The sequence below is a fragment of the Electrona antarctica genome, assembly GCF_951216825.1.
Source record: "Electrona antarctica genome assembly, chromosome: 21".
Taxonomy (NCBI): domain Eukaryota; kingdom Metazoa; phylum Chordata; class Actinopteri; order Myctophiformes; family Myctophidae; genus Electrona; species Electrona antarctica.
The window spans coordinates 8,375,236-8,402,495 of NC_136802.1; the positions used below are offsets into that span (position 1 = coordinate 8,375,236).

A 27,260-nucleotide genomic window follows, 5' to 3' on the forward strand; every position below is an offset into this window, starting at 1 on the left:
AAGAATGCTACGATGTATTGTGTATAGAGACATACATTCACGAAAAGCCTTCAAAAATCCGAATGACGACATTTCTCAGTGTCCATAATATGCATGGACGACACAGATTGATAAAAGAGATTGATCATAAAATCTGGTGATAAATTCACTTGAAAGCGCAATAGCGTCATTTAATCCATTAAATCATAGCGCCCAGCGATTTATAGCAGCGGAGCACATTTAGCGACGGACCGGATGTTATCCCGGATGTGGCTGAAGTAGCTTGATGTAGCCAAAACACTCTCGAGGCAATCGGCAAACAACGGGAGGTATGATTAATTCTACCGCGACTAGAGACGGGAGCACGATGGGCCGTCTAACACAATCTTTTCTTAGAATTGGACGGAATGATTTAGATCAAGAGTTAACGTTTTAAAATTTTCGATCTCGTCGGCTAAAATGGAGGGGGAACATTTTCGATGACGTCCCACTGTTGATCAACAGACGCTCCCAGCCTGTGGAGCGATGCGATCGGTTTTGATCAATAATCTCCGCCCTATTAATCAATCTCCGTCCAGGGCATCACACGTAGTTAATTAATAGGACAGAGACCTCCGTCTGGGGCCCTTAAACCGTTAAGGGCCTCGTGCACTTTGAGAACCACTGCATTAGCCTATAATTATACCCACTGGTCCTGTGGGAGGTCACGGAGCATGCAGGAGGATAGCCCTGTCTAGTTTAATTACGAGGTATTAGTAGTTGTGTCGGGAGGATCATGGTGGCAGGTTTAGCGGCTCTGCGTCGTCTCGACGTGTCCTCTCGGTCAAACGGGAGACACCGGCATCACCATGTGATCCGTGGTTTTCATGGCTAGGGGGCAGCGGCAGTGACCGGGAGACACCATGTGATCCATGGTTTTCATGGCTAGGGGGCAGAGGCAGTGACCGGGAGACACCACCATGTGATCCATGGTTTTCATGGCTAGGGGGCAGAGGCAGTGACCAGGAGACACCATGTGATCCATGGTTTTCATGGCTAGGGGGCAGAGGCAGTGACCAGGAGAGACACAACTCATTAACCCAATTACCACAGGAACGCATCCGTGTCGTTTTTAGCGTTTAACCACTTTAACCATTATTATTATAAACTTTAGCTGTTGGAAAAATAGCAGATCTACAAGCTCGTAGCGCAGCACTTGGTGCCATGCTACGAGCTTGTAGATCTGCTATTTGTTTTATTGTTTTGTTTTTTCAATGTGGCGCAAATGTTTGAAGATATGCTTTCACGGCGAACGTTTTTAACTCAAATCTTTGCTTCTGGGAGGTCCCTGGAACAACATATTTTCAGATGGGGGGTCAGCGGCCAAATACATATCATTTTTGGGGTCCTTGACATGACATAGTTTGAGAACCACTGATATAGAAACATAGGTTTTTCAGGAAACTGTCAGGATTTAGAAGACATTTTGTAGAATCTGGTCTGAGGTCTTAATGGATTAAAACACGAGCCTGTGTGTGTTAGTGGCTGGTGTGTGAGCGAGAGCTCTGCTCTTTATAAGCAGTCAGTGTGTGCTGATTGTTATTGTTGATATTAGGCTATTCCCGTGGTGGAAAGTAACTATAGGTATACATTTACTTAAGTACTGTATTTAAGTAGGGAAGGATGCTCCAATCAGGGTTTTTTTGGGACCGATCCCGATCACCGATTGTTTTTCTCATGATCGGCCGATACCGATGCCGATCTTGTGCGTAAGGGGAAGATTTTCAAAATTATTATGTCAAAACCCACGTCGAAACTGTTCCTCTGTGTGTGTGTGTGGGGAGGGAGGGGAGAATGTTTAAGCCAGTCACAAAGACGCAAAATTATATTATACTATATATCTGATTGACTTTTATACCACTTAAATGGTATAAGACGGTTTCTCCAGATAGGGTAAATTGCCGATCACAGATCGAGTCATTTGGAGTGAATATGGGCGATCATTGATCGGTGGCCGATTGATCTGAGCAGATCTATATTTAAGTAGGCTACTGTATTGTGCTTATAAATACAGTACATTTTTGAGGTACAGTAGCCTACTTATATTTTACTGGAGTATTTCCAATGTTTTATACTTTTACTTCTACTCCTATATATATATCTCAGCAATCAGCATTAACATTTGTAGCCTATACTTTTTATTAGAAAACTTTTTTATAGTCCCTTTGTAGATTTGTATTATTATTATTACATAACATACATTAACCACTTCGGCCCTATTTAAACTTTGCCTGTTTGAAAATAGCCGATCTACAAGCTTAAAGATTTGCTATTTTCAAAAGGAAAAAGAAAAATTGAAACCTGTGAAATTTGATATTCTGCAGACTGCATAATGGGTACTTTTACTTTAGGTATATTTTGATGCCAATACTTTTACTAAAGTATTTTTTTCATTCTGGACTATTACTTGCAACAGTATTTCTACATTGCAGTGGGCTATTGAAACTTTTATTTATAAAAAAAAATACAGTACTTTTACCTGGTTATAATTAGGCATACACATTAATCTAATAATATAGTTATCAGACATTGATCTTGGTGGCAACATTTCGTTTAGTTTGAGCCATGCATATCCTTTCTTTCTAGGACTTTACAACGCTTCACTACACATCCAGGGATAATACCTCCAGATTTCCATCAGATCGGCATCGGGACCAATTAAATAAACGATCCTCGCCTGTTTGCTCATCACCACCGCCACAGACCACACCGCAGTCATCCCGCCAGTCAACATATCCTCGGGGCTAAGCTAAGCCAAACAAGCTGATCAACAGTCACCTCTGTACACACTACCCCCCGCTAAGAGGCTAATGGGCCCAGTCATATAATCCTTCTCAAAACAACTCCAGCGATGCTAATTGTATCGAGCTATAAATACAGATTGACTCCTGGCTTTATTTCTTTACTACTATAGCCACAACTTCTCAGGACCTGTCCTGTATCGGCTCGGCCACATCTTATTGCTTCCCGGTAGCACGAATATAGGCTACTGGGCTCGCAAAGGGAGAAGCAATTTACAAAAGGAAGTCATGCCGTTGATTCCGATTACATGTGACTATTGCTGAAGTTAAGAGTATACAGACGAACGTGTATCAGTTTCATAAAAATCCAGAAGGCGCACGGCACGGAGGTATTGTGTGCGCACCTGCACACGGGAGCTTTTTACGCGCGGTTGGGTACAGGATCATGCGATGCGCCTTAAAACCAAAAGCAAAATAACATTTCCTTAAACTAGTCTAGACTGCCTCTCTTTGACCGAACAACAACAATCAAACACAACACAGAAACATGTTTCCAGTGCTGCCGATGTTCACGCCGGAGCAGGTCGCTCGGGTGTGCGAGAACCTGGAGGAGACCGGCGACATGGAGCGCCTCGGCCGCTTCCTGTGGTCGCTGCCCGCCGCCGTGCCGGGCACCGCCGGCGAGGCTCTCAACAGACAGGAGTCCGTGATGCGAGCCCGAGCCCTGGTCGCCTTCCACGGGGGGAACTTCGAGGGTCTCTATCAGATCCTGCAGACGCACCGCTTTACGCGCGAGTCGCACGCCAAGCTCCAGGACCTGTGGCTGGACGCGCACTACCGCGAGGCGGAGAGGCTCCGGGGCAGACCCCTGGGACCGGTGGAGAAGTACCGCATCCGAAAGAAGTTCCCCCTGCCCCGCACCATCTGGGACGGAGAGCAGAAGACGCACTGCTTTAAGGTGAGTCCAATTGTGCGTTTTCTTCCCCCTTCTATAGTATTTTTCCCCATGTTCAAAATAGTCAGTGTTAATAATGTAGCCATGACATCTCAGAGTTACATGAACACAGTAACAGTAGGCTACACTAGTCCTGAAACGTTACATGAGTCATGTTTCAGGGCTAGTGTTGATGTAACTCTGAGTGTACAAATGGTGGTTCCATTTGTACACTCTCAGAATGTATACATGGATAGATTAACACTGTGGATTTGACTAAGGCATGGTTCACAACCTCACATTCAGACACTGCTGTCATGATTATGACAGGGCTAGATCATTGTACTGTGTATCAGGAAAGCGACAGTACATCCTTGTACAGTGAGTGAGTCAGATTCTCGAACCTTTTCAATTTCAAGGACTGCCAATAACCCCATAAGGTAATTTCATTTAACCAAGTGGTTCCATACAGTCCTGCAAGGGTCCATTATTTGGAACCCCTTCTTCGAGGAACCCCCGAGGGTCCCGCTGAGATCCAGCATAGTATGATGTAGTACAGTAGTAGGCTAGCCTGTGTATTCTTTTCTGCTCCAACGTCACCCAGATTTCTCACAAAACCATTAAAGGTTTTGAATCTTGATTGATTGATTTATTAACAGTTTGCATAATTACAGTACATTTCAAGTACAACTCAATACAAAAACTGTTAACTGTGAGTGGACGACACCATAAAGCATTACACTTGTTTACAATAGGGCCCACCATTTTCAATTCATCATGTAAAGGGAAAAGTTATATAGATTTGATGGGTGTGTAAGTGTGTGTGTCACAGACAGTTTACTCCTCAAGATTAGAGGCGACCACTATCCTGAATGATGAAAGCTAAGCAATGAGACATATAGCAATGGTTCACGTGTCTAACATACATTAGCCTATATACTTTAAAACCATAGGACTCCGTGGTGTGGTGTGGGTGGGTGGGTGTATCAAGCAGCCTGGCTTTCTGAGCTCTTAAGATGATAATGCTATGAACCCAGGGGTGATCCTCCATGCCTGCTGAGCTGCAGGTTAAAGCACATTAGACCTGCTGGTGTCCTATTGCAAGGTCAGAGATCTGCTGCATGTCAGGAGTATAGGTTTTGTAAAGTGATCAGGACCTGTCTGGGGGAAGGTCAGATCAGTTACTTATGGAGCTGTACAGTCCAACGTGCCAAACGCATTTATAAAGGCTTCCGATATCGCCTTATATCAGGTGCCCAAAAGGTAGATCCATTCAAACCACCAGTAGCCTTTCTAAAATGTAACAAGCATAAATTATGAAGATGATAAAACATACATCGTTTTTTTTACCAGCTTTGCGAAGCAGGCTGGTCTACTTTCTATCAGGTTGGTGACAACTTATCATTTCATTGGCTGCCGTAGTCACCTAGTGGCAACTTTTTTCATTTCATTGTTTGTTTTTTGTACTTTCAGGAGCATTTTTTAATGCAGGCCTTATACGTGTAACAGAGTATTCTTAATAATAATAATAATAATAATAATAATAGCAAAGATTTATATAGAGCAGTGATTTTCAACCCTTTTCATATCAAGGCCCATTATTTGTTCTGCATTATTGAGCCACGGAACCACCATTTGATGAGATTTCATCTTGCAGACCCAAAACTAGAGAATATGTTCCACAGTTCCATGCTGTATTGATGTTGGTTCATTAGGAGATAACAGGCAAACGATCAAATTAACAATTCTTCTACATTCTCTAATTGTGTAGACTTCTTGTAAATTAACAAGAAATGAATGCAGATGTTTAACAATATTTTAACTCTTGAGAGTGTAAAATCCATCCAACCAAATCCATTTGGTTTGTTTTAATGTTACACTCAAGAGTTACAGATGGGTCCATTTGGTTACCAACCATTTAGCTGGGGACCACCTGGAACCCCTCAAGGACCACTGGTGGTCCCTGGCCTGGACCACTGGTTGAGAACCACTGATATAGAACTATATTGCTAAGTACCAAAAGTCGCTTTACATAAAGAAAAGGAAGGAACCAATTTTATTAAAACTGAGGCCGATTCTAAAAACGCCTTCTAAATCTTCTAAGTTTTCTGGAAAAACTTATATATATATAGCAGCATCAAATTATTATATCTTTTTTGGAATACTGTGCATACTGTACAGAACCCCGTCCAGGAGGGTTAAAACACCAAAAGGGGTTCGCGCCCAGAATGGGTTAAGAAAAGGAAGAAATAAATAAGTACTTATTTAATTTCTGTCAGTATAGTATATTATGAGCTTTGTCTGAGCTGAATGTAAGCTTTGCCTGAATTGTAAATTGTAAAGGCTCATTCATAGTCTGGATTTTCGGTGGTGAGGTGACCAACGAACTACAACATGACGTCACGAGCCGCGGTGAAGAGCAAACCACCGCCACCGCCCCAGCCCTTCTCTCCATTTTTACTCACCACCGCTCAACGTTATTTCAGCTCCGGTGGTCACCTCACCACCGGAGCGGTGGTCACCCCACCACCGAAAATCCAGACTATGAATGAGCCTTAATGTACTAAATGTAGCCATGCAGTCAGAGCTCTGGAGACAGTCTATTGAAAGTGGTCTGTGGTCTGCAGGCAGGAAGGCCAGCCATCTGTTGCACATGCAGCGCTAAGAAGGTTTCACCCCAGGGCCAAGAGCTCAGGTGGGACCCAGTGTTGATTTCGTCGACTAAATACTATACACCACCAAAACACTACATTTTACTAAAACATTCCAGGTGACTAAAACTAAATGAAAACTATTCAAGAGACTATATGACCAAAAGAAAAATGTGCTGTCAAAATCTAATCACGTTTTAGATTTTTTTTGGCATACATCTATGCTATTGAACACCTTTATGTCTGTGTGTTTTGTGTTGGTTAAAACAATATTGAACCAATGGAAAGTATTAAAAAGTGCTTAGGCGAAAACCTCCTAACTCCATTGCATCCTCAAACTATCTGCCAAACCAGCTAACTCCACCTGTTTAGCCATCTGTGTTCTTTTTTTTCTTTCAAAAAGCGGCACAAAGTGATGTGCTGTGAGCTTGTAGATCTACTATTTTTGAATAGCCAACATATTAAAGAAAAGTGGTTAAAATGATTGGGATGGGGTTGGTACTAGGTAGGTAGTGGTACCCTCACAAAAAACATGCCATAATAATCCTGGTCTCTAAACTGCCTGCCCCTGGCCAGCCGGGTCGCCTGATGGAGGGGAAAAGAACTGGTTGGAATAATTCCTTCCAGTTTCCCCGCTATGTCCAACCGGGGAAACTCCGCTCTGTCAGGCGAAAAGAAGCCGCTTGGACTCCTCATGCATTGAAGGAAACATGAGGTCAGCCATTGCTCTCCCCAGGTTGGCAGAGGGAGTGTAGCGCCCAGGTTTACACTAGACAATTGACAGTTGAAAAAAAACGGGTTACAAAAATCGTGTAATAAAAATGTAAAAGAAAAGTTTTTTTTTTTTTGGGATGCTACCAACACACAATGTTAGCATGCCATACCAGGATCTAATGTTCTAAAACATTTGAAAGAGTGTACTTAGAAGGAAATATGGAAATAGTTGCCAATACAGGCTGTTGAAGGAGACTATACTAGCAGGTTGTAAATTCTCAACAACTGTGGAGTGAGACCTTCCAACTAAGGCAGGCAAGACCAATGATTCTACTGCTTTGGACGGCAAACTGGAGGCAGCTTTCAAGGTTCAAAGTTCAACGTTTAAGTCCGTTAAATGCTGTAAGGGTGAACGGTAGGGCAGTAGAGTCCAAAAATAGTGAAAATAGCCATATCTACAATACTTAATAGTAATTTGAGCTTGTAATATATATTTTTTAATATTTGAATATTTGTGACCACTTCCGCCTATAATGACATGCCCAAAATAGGGACGCCATGTGGAAACAATGGAAACAAGCCCCCTGGGGTTTTTGTGTTATCCTTTTAGCATAACTTTCGACTGTACTACATGTGCTGTTAACTAAACGTGCTAATAAAGCATTCAATGAATCAATGGCTGAAATTGGCTAAACCAACACATTTGGAAGTATGAATGCAGCATTGCTCACAAGTGTAACAGACCCATTCAGACCCTTCTCCTTAAACCTCATAAGGGACGGCCTAACCAGCACCATAAGCCCTTAGCATTATCCAATTTACTGGATATACATATGTTACGTACACCGCTCCTCCTGTAGATTATGATCAACACACTATTTATAAATCCACTTTAATGAGATTAAGACCACGTCGACCAGCACGGCGAGAGATCATCTGCCAGATTATTCTCAGCAGTGTTTGATGAGACGGTTTTCATAACAGCGAGTCAACTGACTCACTGGCGGCTTATACCATATTATGAATGAGATCTGTTTCCACACACTGTGTCTTCTGAGGTTCTGTGTACAGTAAGCCTTGACGAGCCATGATAGGGCCATAGGGCAGGAGCCTATCTCCTGTTTCTGTAGCGTGACTTTAAATTACACACTGCTATCGGATCGGTATTGGTATCGACCAATAGGCAGGTTATAGTTATAAGTATCGGACTCAGGAAGTAAAACAATGGTACATATCTAATCAACACTGAAACCGGCCTGGAAACTAAAACATCCACCATTGTCTCTGTTTTTCATAGGAGAGGACTCGCAGCCTGCTGAGGGAATGGTACCTGCAGGACCCCTATCCCAACCCGTCCAGAAAAAGGCATCTGGCTCAGGCTACAGGTCTCACACCCACACAGGTCGGCAACTGGTTCAAGAACCGGCGACAAAGAGACCGAGCTGCATCGGCAAAGAATAGGTATGTCTCAAAAACATGATGACCACACCAGTCATCCTAATTATTCGCTGCTTTAGGGTGGCCTTTCACTGTCTGCACCCAGTGAAACGTTAAAGACTTTTAAACCCTCGCCAATCCAACCACTGGTGACTAAAAGACTCAGACTTGTCAAGATGTCGCCACACATATTTGTCCAGTTTTATTGATCAAACATGCTTCATATAATCATGATGGGTGTGTCGCAATCATCACTTGTGAGTTGACAGATTTCTCTCTCACACACACACACACACACACACACACACACACACACACACACACACACACACACACACACACACACACACACACACACACACACACACACACACACACACACACACACACACACACACACACACACACACACACACACACACACACACACACACACACACACACAGTTCTACCAACCTGCTCAATTCAGTTCAGGGAACAGTCAGAGTCTCTTGATTTGCATGAGGCTGACTCTCAACAACTTTCTAACATGTCTTTGTTGCCCCTATTTTTGGGCAGCGCCATGTATACAGGCAATATATAAAATCATAAAATGAATGTTTACAAAAAAGGAAAATAATAATAGCACATCTACAAGCTTAAAGCAAGATGACTAATAGTCTCTTTCCCTTCACCCTGCAGACTGCAGCAGGATCATTCCCTCATGGTCTCCCAGAGCTCCCCCGATGGCTCCCAGGACCGCCACCACCACCACAGCACCCACCTTCGGCCTGCCTACCCTCACCACCCAGGAAGCCCCGAGGCCAGTGACTGCAGCACAGGCACCGAGCCACACAGGACAGGGGCCTCCACACCCGAGATCTCTGTCAGTAGCGACAGTGAGTTTGAGCCCTGAGGAGAGCGTGGATTCTTTTCTCTTGCCCCTAGACTGGGACCCTAAAGGCGCCTGTCATCACAGCATCACGGCTATGTAAAGAAGAAAGGATGGACTGACATTGAAGAACATACTATCTGCGGACATTCCAAAGCTGTTCTAGAGCTGCGACGTGATGCGGTTGTTGTCTATGACGTGAACATTATGAGGGAACAAGAACAGACAAAAACGACATGCACTTAAACAAACACAAATGTCCGACATGACTGTACTATATACGGCAGCCATATTAACATTAGGCCTAAATAGTAGGGTAAACACAGGTGTTGACGATTATGCGAATAGCCTATACGTTTTAATAATATTACATTTAGTTCAGCAGAGCCTTTCAAGTGAGTCTACATGCACTATAGCAGAACCCGGTCTCTGTTTGACCTGAATGAATGCAACCTTAATTGTTAACTGTGTTTTTTTACCGTACCATTTCATGTGAAAATGGCTGCTGTGAAAATGGCCTATAGATATAGTGCCGACTGAGCTAAACAATGACTGTATTTAATCAAAACTGTAGATAGACAATGTTACGTGGGTACTTCTACATCTCAGGAAACGCATTAATAGAAATAATGCCCACGGATGTCTCTAGATGACTTGATTGTTGACGTTATATTAAGTTCTTTAGGTAGATATTTTTCAAATCGTCATGTACATTACAGAGTGCATTTCTTATTGACAGCGGTTCAGGCGCACCCATTGAATGATCAATGCCTTGAGTGATAGCCAGGCTATATACGCTAAAGTCAATGGTGAAAACAGGACTGATTTTCACTGCCTTAAAGAGGAACCAAGAACTAACTCTTTTACAATTAAAACTACTTTCTAAACCCCAGTTAAAATCTCACCCCACTGTTTTACACTTTCTTAATTTACCTGTTCTCCTCTCCTTTGCTGTTTGACAAGTTGTCTTCTCAAATGCTTTCCCGCGCTGATAAAACACCTGCAAGGGTGAACATAATGAAGGTGAAACATCTCAAACAATGATGAGGGAACGGAGAGGAATTGAAGCACTAACTTTTAATGTGCCTATTTTAACATTCACAGTGAGACCTATTAGTCATACCTTATCAAAATGACACAGGCCTGCAACTGTTTTCATGTCTTATATACCCATCACCATAACGCATAAAAACACATCGCTGCATTTCACTGAAAAATGTGTATTTTGTAAACATTTTATGTAAATAAATGAACTTATTTTTATCCAACCTTGTGGGTGTCTCGAGTTTTCAGTTGCCTTTTAGAAGTAGGGCAGGCAAGTGCTCCAGTGACCTTGGCTTGAGGAGGAAGCAGCCAGCAGGGGTCTCCAGCTAAATGAGGAACAGTTTTACCACAATTTTTAGTATAGTACATGTTGGACAAAGCCTGGTTGAAAATCTTTAATTTACCTGTTATTTCACTTGCCATACGTTAGCCAAAAGAGAGACTGTGCTATACGTTGGCCAAATGAGAATTAGTATTCAGATAGGCCTAATAGGTTTCACTCTCTCCAGTGTAAAAAAAATAATAATAATCTTGGGAATCCCTGGCACAACATCTGTAGGCTATCTATTCTTTGAGACATCCGGGTATTTGACCAATTTGTTCAAATGTTAACTTTGTTAAAACATGTTGCCAAACACTGGTCTGAAATGAAGATTGAACTGAACCCATTTTCTCTTTCTTTTCCCACTACACATTAAAGCTGCAATTTGTATGGCACAGTAAATGATTAAGCGAGGTTAGTAAATTATAGACAAATATAGCATTAACTAACTAATCATCTGTTGTGGTTGGATGTGGAAATGAAATGAAATGAAATGATTACTATATTTACCCAGGGTATCTGGGCTAAGCTCAAGAACTTGTTTCCAGCCAGGCCCTGCTCATAGAACATTTCATCGTAGTGGTTCAATGCCTTGTTCAAGGGCACTTCAGCGGTGGTAATTTGAACGTGTCGGACCGCTGATTCGAACTGGCGACCTTCCGGTATCAAGACCGCTCCGCAATCCGTTCGGCCACCGCTGCCACCTTGAGCATGACACTTGGGTGTCAAGTGTCTTGAGACAACTTGTTGTGATTTGACACTTTAATAAAATTGAATTGGATTTTTTTTTATTGAGTAGTAATACAGGATGATGTAGGGCAGGCTCTAACTTACTTGAAATCTTCTAAATAACAGGAACTGGAAGGGGGGAAATAATAATTCGAGGTTGTATGTGGTACTATGGTAGCCATTATCCCCAACTTGCGTTGAATATGCTACAAACAAACTTAGCTCTGGTCCATAGCTCTAATGCCTTCAGCATTGGAGCAGTTAAGGCTATGGACCAGAGCTACTACAAACTCTACTCTGCTCTACCAGGTGCTTTTGATTGATTTATTAACAGTTTGCAGAATTACAGCTAGGCCTACTACATTTCAAGTAGGCTACTGTGAGTGGACGACACCATAAAGCATTACACTTGTTTACAATAGGGCCCACCATTTTCAATTCATCAAAACATTTAGAGAAGCACGACTCAAAACTACCATTCCATTGCTTGCACGAATTAAACTGTCGCTTAATTGCAATAAAATATTTTCGGCAAGCGACAACGTCGGAGTTATTATTTTTGACCTAAACAAACAGAGCGTTCAAGGGGTGTGCTACTGCTGCCGTATACCTGCATTACTGGCCCTTCCTTGAATTCCTTAGTTGTCGTTCGGTCCGTCCCACTCCCTCCCTCCCTCCGCCCACCGCCCATTCACCAAGAAGTTACAGCGGGCGAGGATTCTGCTCAATGTTTATGTACATATTGAACACTTTTCACACTTCATATTAATATAGCAGCAGCTGCAGGACGGGTGTTCCTCTCCTCTCCTGACGGGAGGGAATAATAATAACACTGAACATGGACAGCGAGGGAAGGAAGGTGGTGGTCTGTGACAATGGCACTGGGGTAACGTTTCATTAATAATAATAATAATCCGCTTTGAAGTTGAAACTTTGGTTGTAGTTCAAACTGACAGCTCTGGCAATACAGAATAGTTATAGGCTACATTATCTTGCAGCCATTGTCATTTCTACAGTGGATTATGTTCTATTTTATGTAGAACATAAAATACTTATGTAAACACATTTTCTTTTGCATTCATGCGATAACTTGCCTTTCCTAATAGAAAACTCTTATTTATTAAATGCATGTTGTATTTTTTGTGTCAAATGCTTATAATTTAAGACAAAACCCTTTGCATACTGGACCATTTTTGTCATATAAACTACTTTGGAGAAGTTGCAGCCAGACAGGCAGGGCGTGTACAGTATTGCACACAGACAGTTGCACACAGTGGATAGAAGTGATTCCACCACCACATCTGTCTGGACTTGTTGTCATTCGTCCAACAACTCCTACCTGCACACACTGCCATACATGGTTGTGAATGTTTGGAAGTGAGCCCCCATTGGCCGAGAAACAGGAAGAAAGAGAATTCCAGGTGTCAGGCAGGCTCCATAAACCTCTTGATGCCATTATAGGCACTGTATCATTCAAGTTACTTTAGTGTAACATAGCATAAGCATATGGGCCTACCATTCAATCAGGCCAGGTGTCTACTGTAATCCACAAACATCAGAAACATTTAGTATGGCTACAGATGGTAGACACACACTGGAATGCATTGCAATAAACCCCCAGGCTATGGAATGTGTCTCATGGGCAAATACAAATAGACAAGTTGAGACAATCCCAGAGAATAGCCATGCAAGCATGGATGTCAAACTGGTACAATTCAATAATAATAATCCAAATCATGTGTTATCATCAAACAATGCTGCAGCAATTTTTCCAGAAACCTTTTTTTCAAAATCATAATTTCACACATTTTCTCTGCACATGAAATGCTGTAATATTACAATAAATGGAAAAAAGGCAATTGCAAAGCATCACAAAGTGGAGATATAATATACCGGTAATACAATTTGCGAACCGTTTTGTATTGTCACTGTTGTGACAAGCACGCTATCAAGAAATAGGAACAGAAATTATTTGAGAGAGCAAAAAAAAAAGAAAAGCTTCCAACTTGAACTTTGCCTGTACCGTCCTTTCATATTTCCTCTTATTTCATCCACAGTTTGTCAAGTGTGGCTTTGCTGGCTCCAACTTCCCAGAGCACATCTTCCCTGCTATGGTGGGTCGGCCCATCATACGATCCACCACCAAAGTGGGCAACATCGAGATAAAGGTGAGGCCGCTGCAGAGGATTCAGACGTCGTAATGAAAGCGTAGTCTTCTTCACACACTGCTGCTTGACCACTTGTATGTGCAGTTTGACTTACCGTTAACCCATTTTGGGCAGGAACCCCTTTTGGTGTTTTAAGCATTATGTTATACTTTAGCTATTGAAAAATAGCAGATCTACAAGCTCATAGCGCGGCACCGAGTGCCGCGCTACGAGCATGTAGGTCTGCTATTTTTGAAATATCATGAAAATGTGTATTTGTAGTAGATAACAGTAGCACAATTTTAAATTTGCACCCTATATGGCCAGAAACATTATGAAGTCTATGTGTTTGACAAGGATTTGACTGGATTGCTGAATTCCTACAATGTCCATAATGCTTTATTGCACTACCCTTCCTTGTGGAGAGGGGGGAGGCTGCGTGGTGGTGTGACTTGACTTGTAGTCCAGGAAGGAAGTGAGACCGCATTTTTCATGACAACCTTTGGTCATGAACAAAGTATGAACTAAAGTATCTAAAAATCACACCCGTGTGAACTGAGTGGTGTAAGGTATTATATAGCCTGATCAGCTCTGATCTGACGTAATGTCTGACGTAATGAAATCACACCCGGGTGAACTGGGTGACCGTAGCAACCATGCTCATTTTTTTCGAACAGACAGACAGACACGTAAACTAACAAAGCCAGTCGTAGGAGTGGTTTACACCACTCAAAAACACATTATTACACACATACAAACTGTTCGAAAGATGTGAAGATGTGTTCGGGTGAGCGGTCACCATTATCACCTGAAACTGGAGTATGAATAGGCCTTTATCGTTGTTCATAAATTAACACCCTACTTGATCACACTACAGCGCCACACAAAAGCATCAAAAGTAGCAGATCTACAAGCTCAAAGCGTGGCGATGACGCCATATTCTCATATACGACGTCGTCCTGCCCAAATTTGGGCAATCCGAAGTTCCGAACCCACTTGAGCATGCAGTGACCACCATTATCATACATTAAAGTAAAATATTTCAAGTATAGAGCATGTGTGAAAACACATTAGTGTGGTATTAGTGGTACGTGTGCACGTGCAGGTCAGCCAAACAGATCCTCGTTTGCCGGCTAGCCTATTTCAGAGCCACCGCATAATAACACATTTTATTTGTAATCCAAAGCAAATGTGAAGGGGCTACATGGAATGTGTGTACAGATAACAATCAGCAATTTGTTAGTGTTGTCCCGATCCGATCACGTGATCGGAAATCGGGGCTGATCACATCATTTTCAAGTGATCGGAATCAGATCGGGAGCAAAAAAAACGTGATCGGGAGATCCCTAGTATCAATATTATATCCATATCATGATATTAGACTGGATATTGTCTGTGATTTTGGATATTGTACTATATTGTGATATGTTCTATAAAAATATAAATATCGGAGCGGGAAAAATCAGATACTCAAAATCAAATGAATCGGAATCGGAATCGGAATCCAAAGAAACGTGATCGGGGACATCCCTAGCGATTATATAAACCACGAGGTGAGTTATACGTGTACTACACGACACGTATCGAATACAAAAGCCAACCACTTAAATCCTGTTCCCCCAGTGACCTAGCACCTGATCTGTCACACCTTATGAGCTTGTATGAGTTAAAGTGTCTCAGAGAAGCAGAGCGCTGCTTTGGCACCTGTTGGCCTCCTAAGACAGAGTTAAGTTTGGTTAATCAGATGACCCGACCAGTGATCCCAGATCAGTGCTCAGTCACACAGACTGAGGTCACACTGGTCATCCCCCGACCTCTCGCCCACGTAATCCACGCAGGACATGAGCAGCACAGGTCCTTTATGGGGCAGACAGTGATGGCATGGCGGGTTAACGGGAGCTAAATGGTAAATGGTGCATTTATATTGCGCCTTTATCCAAGGTGCTTTACATAGATTGTGCATTACATTCACCCATTCACACACACATTCATACACCGATGACGGGGGGAATTAGGGGTTCAGTGTTTTGCCCAAGGACACTTCGACACTAACTCTGGGGGAGCCCACAGGGTTCGAACTGGGAACCTTGCGGTTCCCATCTGGCCACTCTACCCTTGAGCCACTGCCGCCCCAAGTAGTTGTGATAACTTAACTTGCTCTCCTCCATGCAGGACCTGATGGTGGGGGATGAATGGTAAATGGTAAATGGTGCATTTATATAGCACCTTTATCCAAGGCGCTTTACATAGATTGTGCATTACATTCACCCATTCACACACACATTCATACACCGATGGTGTCAGAAACCATGCAAGGCACCAACCAGCACATCAGGAGCAATTAGGGGTTCAGTGTCTTGCTCAAGGACACTTTGACACCAACTCTGGGGGAGCCCGGGTTTGAACTGGCAACCTTGCGGTTACCATCCAGCCACTCTACCCCTGAGCCACCGCCGCCTGTATGAAGCCAGTGTAGTTATGATAACACCCTCTCCTCCATGCAGGACCTGATGGTGGGGATGAAGCCAGTGTAGTTATGATAACACCCTCTCCTCCATGCAGGACCTGATGGTGGGGATGAAGCCAGTGTAGTTATGATAACACCCTCTCCTCCATGCAGGACCTGATGGTGGGGATGAAGCCAGTGTAGTTATGATAACACCCTCTCCTCCATGCAGGACCTGATGGTTGGGGATGAAGCCAGTAGTTATGATAACACCCTCTCCTCCATGCAGGACCTGATGGTGGGGATGAAGCCAGTGTAGTTATGATAACACCCTCTCCTCCATGTAGGACCTGATGGTGGGGATGAAGCCAGTGTAGTTATAACATGCTCTCCTCCATGCAGTACCTGATGGTGGGGATGAAGCCAGTAGTTATGATAACACCCTCTCCTCCATGCAGGACCTGATGGTGGGGGATGAGGCCAGTGAGTGCCGCTCCTTCCTGGAGGTGTCCTACCCCATGGACAACGGCATGGTCCGCAGCTGGGAGGACATGCTCCACCTCTGGGACTACACCTTTGGCCCCGAGCGCCTGGACATCAACCCGCCAGAATGCAAGGTACGGACGCTAAAGACTGGGAGTGTGATGGATAAATACACAAATAAATAGTAGGCAAAGAGATGCAAAGCAATTTTGATGTTCTCTCTTTTTTTTGTATATACATTTTTAATGTATATTGTTGTCTTGGACCTGGGGTCCAAGACAACAATAGAAGACTAGTTGCCGTTCAGGCGACAACTAATGCGGATCCGTTCCAAATAAACTGAATAAAACAACATAATGTTACCATAGTCAATGGTTCTCAAACCTTTTAATTTCAAGGACCCCAGTAACACTGAGAATGAACAAATAGAATCAAATGGATTTGTACACTCTCAAAGTCAAGCTAGGGTCCATTTGGAACCGATCAAGGAACCCTGAGGGTCTCTGGAGCACACATTTGTGACCAAATTTGACTGAGGGACTGCCATTGGATGTTTTTGAATTCCCTGTTCATTTTCCTCAGACTTTTTAAAAAGTATTTATTTCATGGAAGGGGGCGGGACTGCAACGCTCTATAGTCATGCTTTCCTCTTGCAGGTGTTGCTGACTGAGCCGCCCATGAACCCCATCAAGAACCGTGAGAAGATTACAGAGGTCATGTTTGAGACCTACCAGTTCCATGGCATCTATGTGGCCATTCAGGCCGTCCTCACTCTGTATGCTCAGGGTAAGCTCTCCACATCTAGCCTGGGCAGCATTCCTTTTCGGGTTTATGATCCGTTCGGGAGCGGATGATATCGCTACATCATGTTGTAGTATTGTTTTGTAGTCATCAATCTTCCGGAATCTCCTTTTCCCTCAAACCGATTTTTCTCAATAAAAGCTACAGGCTACGAGAGCTTTTATTGTTATTCTTCCGGTTTGAGGGAAAAGGAAGTTCTGATTGATTGTTCCTGCCTGATGACTACAAAAGAATACTACAACATGACGTAACGATATCATCCGCTCCAGACCGGTTCACACGGCACCTTTGTAACAGAGACTTTGCTCACCGCTCCAAGAGATGGGTCAAATGCGGAGAACAAATTTCACTGCGGTAACGTGTGTGACAAATTGTATGACTTTGACTTTTTTGATTATATTACAGCGTCACACGAAAGCATCTAAAGTAGCAGATCTGCAAGCTTGAAACACGGCGTGACGCAATGCGTTTCACGCTTGTAGATCTGCTGCTTTTGCTACTTTTGAATTTGAATCCTGAAAAGTAACAGTTTTGGACAGAATCAGAATCAACTTTGTCACATCACAGTTCACAAGTAAAAAAAAAAGTGGGTGAAATTATTGTTTTGTGCATAGTTCCCATCGTGTTATTTTTCCCAAGAAATACACGAAAGGGAAGAAGAGAGAGAGGGGGGGAGAGAAGAAGGTTTGAGTGCTTTTACAACAAAAAGTACAAGTAAAGGGTTTCAGATAATTTATATAACCTGCTTCATATGAGGTTTTCACTGGACAGAGATGAGGCCTGTGTAGTGTTGATCCTCTAGGACAGTGGTTCCCAAAGTGGGGTCCGGGGACCCCCTGGGGTACTTGAGGGAGTTCCAGGGGGTCCCCAGCTAAAGTTTGGAACTAAATGGGCCCTTGTGGGTCTGTAACTCTGAGAGTGTACAAATGGAACCAAATGGACTCTCAGAGTTAAATTAACATTGATTTTACAATATAAATTGGGGGTCCCAGAGATAGAAATACCATTAAATGGGGGTCCGTAGACTAATGCATGTCAAACTGGGGGTCCTTGAAATAAAACGGGTTGAGAATCACTGCTAGAGCCATAAAGATCTTCTCTTATGGGGGTCCCTGGCATGTCTTTTCAAATGGGGGTATGTGGGCTAAAGAATGTCAATTTGGGGGTCCTTGACATGAAGAAGTTTGGGAACTGCTCTAGGAATGGATGGTGTCATTGGTGTGTCTTGTGCAGGCTTACTGACGGGCGTGGTGGTGGACTCTGGGGACGGAGTGACCCACATCTGTCCCGTCTACGAGGGCTACTCTCTGCCCCACCTCACACGCAGGCTGGACATAGCAGGACGTGACATCACGCGCTACCTCATCAAGGTGAGAGCATGCCGGGGACAGTGTTAAATCGAAGGCCTCTTGAATTTGAACTGAACGAGGATATTTTATTTTTTTATTTTTTATGAATGAACTGCAGACAGAAATGCTTTTAGCACGTTAGGCGTAATAAGACATGCGTGGACGTCTTTGATTGATTGATAATTTTATTAGACAAAAAAATGCAAACAGTACAGGGTACAGTCAAGCACAGCAATTGGTCCAAAAGGACAGCACCGAAGAAAGACCTTGCGGTCTTGTTTCCATTCGGGTCCTATGCATTCATTCACAACATGTCACAACAGTGACAACAAACAATACGTTTCTCAAACACATTAAATCTACATGTACAGGTTGGAATATAAATACATTAATAAACAAAAAGGGGGGAGGGGGGAGCCAATCACCTTCTCTCCCTTTGACCTGATGACAGTGACAGGTGAGTTTTCAGACCCTTTTTAAAGGAAACCAGTGATCTGCTTGTTTTGAGGGAAGGGGGCAAGGCATTCCACACTTGAGTGGCAGTGCTGTGAAATGTGAATTTACCCATATTTGTTCTGAAAATGGGTGGCACCAGATCATTATTTACGCTCCCTCTAGTATTATGGCTGTGGGAGTTGCTCACCTTTTTGAGGTAATAAGTCAAGTAAATAGGCACTGTGGGCATGGATGGCAGAGTTGCATTTATTATCTTGAATGCTAGTCCCATTTTTAGTTGATTAACTCTGTCTTCAACAGTGAGCCAGCCTATGCTATCAAATTGTGTTGCACAGAGGTGGGTCATGGGCCCTAGTCCTAGCAAAAGTCTGATTAGTTTGTTTTGGGAGGTCTGGAGCTTATTTTTTTGTGACATTGAGATGTTGGAAAACCAGGAGGTGCATGCATAGTCAAATAAGGGCTGAATAAGAGCTCCAGCTAGTGTCCTGAGAGCCGTCTTGTTAACATAGGAGGAGATTCTGCCCAAGAATCTTGTTCTTTGGTTTACTCTTTTGATCGCTCTTGTTGCCATGCCATCACCGGTCAGTTTATTGTCCAGGATACAGCCCAGATACGTAACCTCTTCTTTACTAGAGATTACTACATCATCAATACTGACCTTAAAATCCTTTACATTTACCCTATTAAGGGAATGGTTGGACCCAAAAAGAATGGATTCTGTCTTACCTAGATGCAATGAGAGTTTGTTATCTGTAAGCCAAGTTCGGATATTAGTGAGTTCTGAGCTGAGTGCCTCCTCAACCTGTGTTTTGTGTTCTCCCGAAATCAGGAGTGCTGAGTCGTCTGCAAACAGGAATAATTTACAATTACAGGCAGCACTCATGTCGTTAATATATAATAGAAATAATAATGGCCCTAGTATGCTTCCTTGGGGCACCCCACAGTTTACTGAGAGGGGGGAGGACAAGGTTCCATTTATGTCCACCATTTGTTCTCTTCCCTCAAGGTAGGATTTCATCCAGCGTACTGATGTACTATCGAATCCTATCGCCTCCAGTTTGTCAAGTAGGATTGAGTGGTTGACAGTGTCAAACGCTTTTTGGAGGTCCAGCATGACCATGCCACAGTACTTGCCCAAATCTACCTCACGCTTGATGTAGTCGTTTAGGTACAATAGGCAGGTGTCAGTGGAGTGGGATGTTCTGAATCCAGACTGGAACTCGAACAGCAGATTGCGTTCATCTAGGTCTGACTTTCTCAAACCCCAGTTTAAAGGGATAATAGTGACCAGTTGGCCAGCAGTGGTTCCCTATGGAGACACAAAGGAGACTCTTATAAAGGCCCCTTTTCCACCAAATTTACTTTGGTTCTAGAAATGATTCTTGGTCGAAAAGTGGATAGAGCATATCATAACAATTTACTTTTGATGAATTGAACATTGTGGACCCTATAGAGCGTCGCAGTCCCGCCTCCTACCCTGGACCAGGAAATGAAACCCAATGCATTATTCTCATAGACATTTCTTAAAGTATTTTTTTAAAGACGGTTACGCCGTGGACAAAGCCAACTCGAGTCGTGACAACTCATGACAACACAAACAATATTTTGGACCAAACAAATAATTAGAAAGAAGAAAAAAACGGCAGGTTACAACACTTTTTTTGTTGTTTTTCTTCTTTGTAATTATTTGTTTGGTCCAAAATATTGTTTGTGTTGTCATGAGTTGTCACGACTCGAGTTGGCTTTGTCCGCGGCGTAACCGTCTTTAAATAAATACTTTAAGAAATGTCTATGAGAATAATGCATTGGGTTTCATTTCCTGGTCCAGGGTAGGAGGCGGGACTGCGACGCTCTATTGGAAACAAGTGTAATGCTTAATTGGGTCGTCCACTCACAGTTAACAGCCTTTGTATTGAGTTTGTGCTTGAAATGTACTGTAATTCTGCAAACTGTTAATACGTTTTTCAATCAATCAATCAATCAAAAACTCAGATCTCAGATTTACGGAGATCTAAAGGTCAGAGGTCTTTTGACGAATGAGTGTGAGCTTCAGTTCCTGAGGGATCCTCACGGCCCTCGACCATACTGAGCTTCAGTTCCTGAGGGATCCTCACGGCCCTCGACCATACTGAGCTTCAGTTCCTGAGGGATCCTCACGGCCCTCGACCATACTGAGCTTCAGTTCCTGAGGGATCCTCACGGCCCTCAACCATACTGAGATTCAGTTCCTGAGGGATCCTCACGGCCCTCGACCATACTGAGCTTCAGTTCCTGAGGGATCCTCACGGCCCTCGACCATACTGAGCTTCAGTTCCTGAGGGATCCTCACGGCCCTCGACCATACTGAGCTTCAGTTCCTGAGGGATCCTCACGGCCCTCAACCATACTGAGATTCAGTTCCTGAGGGATCCTCACGGCCCTCGGCCATATTGCCGAATTCCGTGAAGAACGACAGCTCAGAACTGTCAAAACTGCTAAAATGGCTGAATTTTACATAGATACAATAAGGGGTCTACGCCCTTTGGGGCTTGACCCCTAAATATCAATGAATGAATCAAGTCTCCATGGGGTATGAATGAGTAATCGATAGAAAAAAAGTATTGAACCTCTCTCTTGTTGTCCTTGGTTCCATCAGCTGCTGCTGATGAGAGGTTACGCCTTCAACCACTCGGCTGACTTTGAGACGGTGCGGATGATGAAGGAGAAGCTGTGCTACGTGGGATACAACATCGAGCAGGAGCAGCGGCTGGCCACCGAGACCACCGTTCTGGTCGAGTCATACATGGTAGCTAACGTTTTCGTGTCAAGTAGGACCCCACAAATTGATATGTATCTGGCCCCCCATCTGAAGATGTTGTTGTGCCAGGGACAAAACATTATCCGTCCGCGGGGTAAATAAATGTCGATTTGGGAGTCCCTGACATGAAAATGTTTGAGAACCACTGTACTGTACACAGCTCTGTCACAACCTTGTTGTGTTTGCAGCTCCCCGACGGCCGGCAGGTGATGGTGGGAGGCGAGAGGTTCGGCGCCCCCGAGGCGCTCTTCCAGCCCCACCTCATCAACGTGGAGGGAGCAGGGGTGGCCGAGATGCTCTTCAACTGCATCCAGGCCGCCGACATTGACCTCAGGTCAGTGACACACACACACACCGCGCAGTTAGTTTAGTGTGACACACTGACCACACACTACCAGTGTTGTTTTTGGGCAGCAAAATTTGATAGTCTCTTGAATAGTTTATTTAGTTTTAGTCACCTGAAATGTTTTAGTTGACTAAATATCATAAGAGTTTAGTCGACTAAATCTACAGTTGATTTAGTCGACTAAAATGTATTTTGGCGGGCCTTGATGCCGTCGTAATGGCTGTTTTTTACACTTGCTGAAAATAGCCGATCTACAAGCTTGTAGATCTGCTATTTTCAGCATGTAACCAAGTGTAAAATGACTTATACTGGATCTCTTGTCCACTAGTCCCTTCCTGACATTTTAGTCTAGTTTTTATTTGTTGACGAAATTGTCAGTATATTTAGTCTTAGTTTTAGTCATCATAGCTTAGTTTTCCTTTAGTTTTCCTCAGTCATCATGATAAAGGCACCGCTCACTTCACACAAGTGTGATTTTCCAGTTGTTGTTGGTAGTCATGGCTGCCAGTTCCTATTGGCTGTTGGTAGTCAAGGCTGCCAGTTCCTATTGGCTGTTGGTAGTCATGGCTGCCAGTTCCTATTGGCTGTTGGTTGTCATGGCTGCCAGTTCCTATTGGCTGTTGGTAGTCATGGCTGCCAGTTCCCACCTGATGTTGTGTGGGAGTTCAGACTGCTCCAGACCGTACTGAATAACTGCTAGCTTACACAACGTCTTCAGACTAGGACTTAAGTCCAAGACATACAGGTCATCATGGGTTTTGTTTCCTCCAAAGAGGACGATACCATCTCCCAGCATGCAACAGCACATGTTAGACGTCGGAGACGGGCCTTTCCACTTGGGCTCAACACTCTTCCAGGAGAAGGTCTCTGGACTGAATTTCCACAGATCATTGACGTACTCGTACGTGATGCCCCCAAATATGTACAGCTCTCCATTGTAGGTAAAGGCTGAATGACCGCGGCGTCCTTCTGGAACAAGCTGAGCAGAAGGTGTTTTAAGCCAGTGGTTGGTCTCTGTGTCAAACACTCTGATGGCCTTGATGGCTTTGTACTGCCCCAAGCCACCAAATACAAACATCTTTGTCCCGATGATGGTGGCAGAGTGACAACATGAAGCAGGAGGTGGAGTTCCTCTGATGTTAATTAAAGACAAGACCATTTTGGTGGTGTCCAACTTGTACATGTCATTATTATAGTATTCAGCTTTGGTGATTCCTCCATAGATAATTCCTCCATAGATAATTCCTCCATAGATAAACATGACCTTCCCCAAGACACAGGCTGAGTGGTTCCTCCACTCCTCTGGAACAGTCCCAGAAACCTGTGGTTTGAGCCATCTGTGGGCGTCGACATCAAATGCATTTAGAACATTGCAGTACTTCCCTCTCCATTTCCCTCCCCAAAAGTAGACAATATCTTCAATCAGCACAGCTGTGTGGCCTTCACGCTTGGAGAGACGGTGACCGTCTCCTCTTCCATTGTTCACCTTCCTCCAGCATAAAGACACTGTGTTGAAGACGTGGACATCACCGTCTCGTCCAAAGCAGTACAGCTCCTTCTCCACCACCACAGCAGAACGGCGGTCGTTATCGGGTCCTCCTTTATCGGGTCCTCCTTTCAGGTGTATCGTCCAGTGAAGCATTTCTCTCCGGTTTGGAAGGTCACTGCGTTGGTACGAGGTCAAAGGTCAATACCTCGGTACGAGTCGCCAAATCACGTTGCGTTTATCGTACGATTTGTTTTATATCACGTGGTTGTGATGATGATGTTTACTGATGATGTCACAATGTCGAATGACGTTGCTCAACCCGATTGGGCCATGGCCATGACATCATCAGTCTTCCATATTTGGACATATTGAGAGAAAACTAGGTGACGAACAAGGTTTGTCTCTCGTACAAACGTGTGTGTGTGTGTATATATATATATATATATATATATATATATATATATACATAGTAAAGGCACCATTTTCCATCCATCCATCTTCAACCGCTTATCCGTAGTCGAGTCGCGGGGGCAATACCTCCACCAGAGAGCTGCAGACTTCCCTCTCCTCCAGAGCAACATTAGTGACTTCCTCCTGGGGGATCCCGAGACGTTCCAAGGCCAGTGAGTCGATGTAATCCCTCCATCTGCGCCTTGGTCTGCCCCGGGGTCTCCTCCCAGTGGGACGTGCCTCGAGGACCTCCCTAGGGAGACGCCCAAGAGGCATCCTAACCAGATGCCCCGAACCACCTAAAGTGGCTCCTTTCCAAGCGAAGAAGCAGATAGGGTTGAAAAAATACATAATAATAATCCTTGATATGAAAATGTTTCTAAACCAGGAGTTTTTCCCAAAACTTTTCCATTCTAAGGTCCACCAAAACGCCATAGGCCTCGCCCTTTCTTAGCATCCTGTGTTTGTGTCCTACATGTGCAGGGCAGACTTCTATAAGCACATTGTGCTGTCCGGGGGCTCCACCATGTACCCAGGCCTGCCCTCCCGCCTGGAGAGGGAGATCAAACAGCTGTACCTGGAGAGGGTGCTGGACGGAGACACTCAGAAGCTAGCAGTAAGGCTTCACTCACACCTGCACAACAGATTGTTGTATAGCTGATGCATGAGACTTGTTTACTGATGCAAGCTCGCAATACATTTCCAATGGGAGTCACATGGTTTGACACAACATTTTTGTTGTATGAGGGGGAGGGGGGCAGTCGAAACACAGCCGAAAGCCGTACAACAATAATGTTGTGTCAAACCATGTGACCGTTGGAAATGCATTGGGCGGCCATGACACTTACCCTTTGTTTACATCTACCATGCAACAATGTTGTATGCTAGATGTGAAGGTGTGAGTGAGGCCTTAGACATCTTTTTTTTTTCTTCGTCAAGCCAATAAGAAGTCACGCTGCAATGCGTTGCGAGCTTGTAGATCGACGCGTTGTGAGTGAGCTTGTAGATCGTCTATTTTCACCATGCAACCAAGTGTAAAATGACTTACGGTATACTGGATCTCTTGTCCACTAGTCCCTTCCTAACATTTGAAATGTTACGAAATTGTCAATATATTTAGACGTAGTTTCCATTTAGTTTGTCAGTGAAAAAAAGGTAGTCGACGAACATTTCTTGTCATAGTATCAGTCGAGGAAATCAACACAGGAGTAGTGCATGGTTCCCAAACGCTACATGGCTTACATCTTGCACCTCTGTTCTCTTGTCCTGTGTGTGTGTGTGTAGAAGTTCAAGATCCGCATCGAGGACCCTCCGAGGCGTAAACACATGGTGTTCCTGGGCGGGGCGGTGCTGGCCAACATCATGAAGGACAAGGACTCCTTCTGGCTGAGCCGAGCAGACTACCTGGAGAAGGGCCTCTCTGTGCTGGACAAACTTGGGGGAGGGATCAGATAAGAACTCTTGTAAGGGCAGTGCTTCTCAAAGTCTTTTCATTTCAAAGGATCCAACCCCCAGTTTAGTGTGCTGTGCGTGTGTGTGTGTGTGTGTGTGTGTGTGTGTGTGTGTGTGTGTGTGTGTGTGTGTGTGTGTGTGTGTGTGTGTGTGTGTGCGTCTGTGAATACCATCCGACGGGGACAACTTCTTACTTGCAATTAAAACCAATTGTATTTCCTATACGGTTTAACAATATCAGAAAACGGGGGGAAAAGGGACGTGGAACAATGTTGGCATCAAGTTGAAGTTCAAACAAATCAAATCTGAATGCAATGTGTCACTTCCTGCCTATAAACTCTCACAGATGGGCCCAATCCCACTGATTAGGGATGACACGAATGGTCATTGTCCAATAGAGAGTATGCGCGTGACATCATCATCAAACCAGGAAGTTATGCAGGAAGGCCTACTGAGTGGCAAAAAACTACTTTCTGGCATTGACAGCCCATACATCCAAAGAGAAAAGTCCTATCTGATTGCATTAAACAATGTTAAACTCACTTTGCCTGTTGCTTTGCCACTCGATTTGCCACTCGATGTGCCATTCACTTTAAGCATGCGCATACCCTCTATTGTCTTTTTAAAGTGCTATAAACAGTGCAATTCAATTACTACTAACTATATTCAACAGAATCAGGCCATATGGACCCCCATAAGTCAGAGAATGGAACAAATGGAACCAAATTGAGGGCCCATTTTGTGCACTCTCTGAGTTACAGACCTGTAAGGGTTGATGGTTTCTAACCATCCGTCATTTAGCCGGGGACCACCCAGAACCCCCCATCAACCCTGGCGGCCCGCGGACCCCACTTTGAGAACCACTGTTTTAAGGTCCGAACAGAACCAGGGAACTACTTTCTAGACATTGGAATTGGGGTTTTACGATTGTTGTAATCCAGTACTGTGGCCCGTCAAAGAGCTAAGTGATGCTAAATGGTTATGGAAGTATAATACGGAATTATGTGTTAACTCTTATTATTCTGAAACGATTAATTTAAATCCAGATTAAATTCCATGTGTACAAAGACGTCTGAATATTACCTATACTGTTGCAGAATACAAATGCCATTTGTTCTGACGTGTGTCACAATTTAAATGGATCTTTGACAATAAACTGTACATGCTTGCTTAATACAATCACTTGGACTTAATGAACATAATCATGCAACATGTATTAGTAGCTTATTTTCAAGGTAAAGCCTAGTTACCCTTTTGGCCAGAATATAAGACAGTTTCTTTTCTCCAATGGAAATATCCTAAAAAACAGGGTCGTGTTCTAATCGTGGACTAGACTATTTGACATTCAATGTTACTTTTTCCACAAATGAGTATTGAAAAATGGGGATCGTCTTATTATCAGAGTCGTCTTATAGCCTATTCGGGACAATACTGTATAATAGTCGGGAAGCTAGTTTTGCCATCCTAGTATGAGCACACTTGATTTGATCTTTATTTATCTTGAACAAGTAGGAAAAAATGAGCACACTTGAAAATGTTAAGTGGTCAAGTGCTCTCTGAAAGTATGCCAGGCGCTCATAACT

General features: G+C 43.7%; 2 protein-coding genes across 2 annotated transcripts; both read left to right on the forward strand.

Annotated features, from left to right (window-relative positions):
- Nucleotides 1-3,171: 3,171 nt before the first annotated feature.
- On the forward strand, nucleotides 3,172-9,390 carry six7 (SIX homeobox 7; the record flags this gene model as incomplete). The annotated part of the gene is made up of 3 exons (XM_079490431.1): nucleotides 3,172-3,717; nucleotides 8,356-8,519; nucleotides 9,177-9,390. The coding sequence occupies exons 1-3, from the start codon at nucleotides 3,307-3,309 to the stop codon at nucleotides 9,388-9,390; spliced, it is 789 nt and encodes a 262-aa protein (XP_079346557.1). The 5' UTR covers nucleotides 3,172-3,306.
- Nucleotides 9,391-12,163: 2,773 nt separating this feature from the next.
- LOC306914565 (actin-related protein 2) lies at nucleotides 12,164-26,225 on the forward strand. Its single transcript, XM_079491655.1, has 9 exons — nucleotides 12,164-12,347; nucleotides 13,519-13,629; nucleotides 16,513-16,671; nucleotides 17,194-17,323; nucleotides 18,572-18,708; nucleotides 21,779-21,928; nucleotides 22,129-22,274; nucleotides 24,709-24,841; nucleotides 25,510-26,225. The coding sequence occupies exons 1-9, from the start codon at nucleotides 12,300-12,302 to the stop codon at nucleotides 25,678-25,680; spliced, it is 1,185 nt and encodes a 394-aa protein (XP_079347781.1). The 5' UTR covers nucleotides 12,164-12,299; the 3' UTR covers nucleotides 25,681-26,225.
- Nucleotides 26,226-27,260: the final 1,035 nt, after the last annotated feature.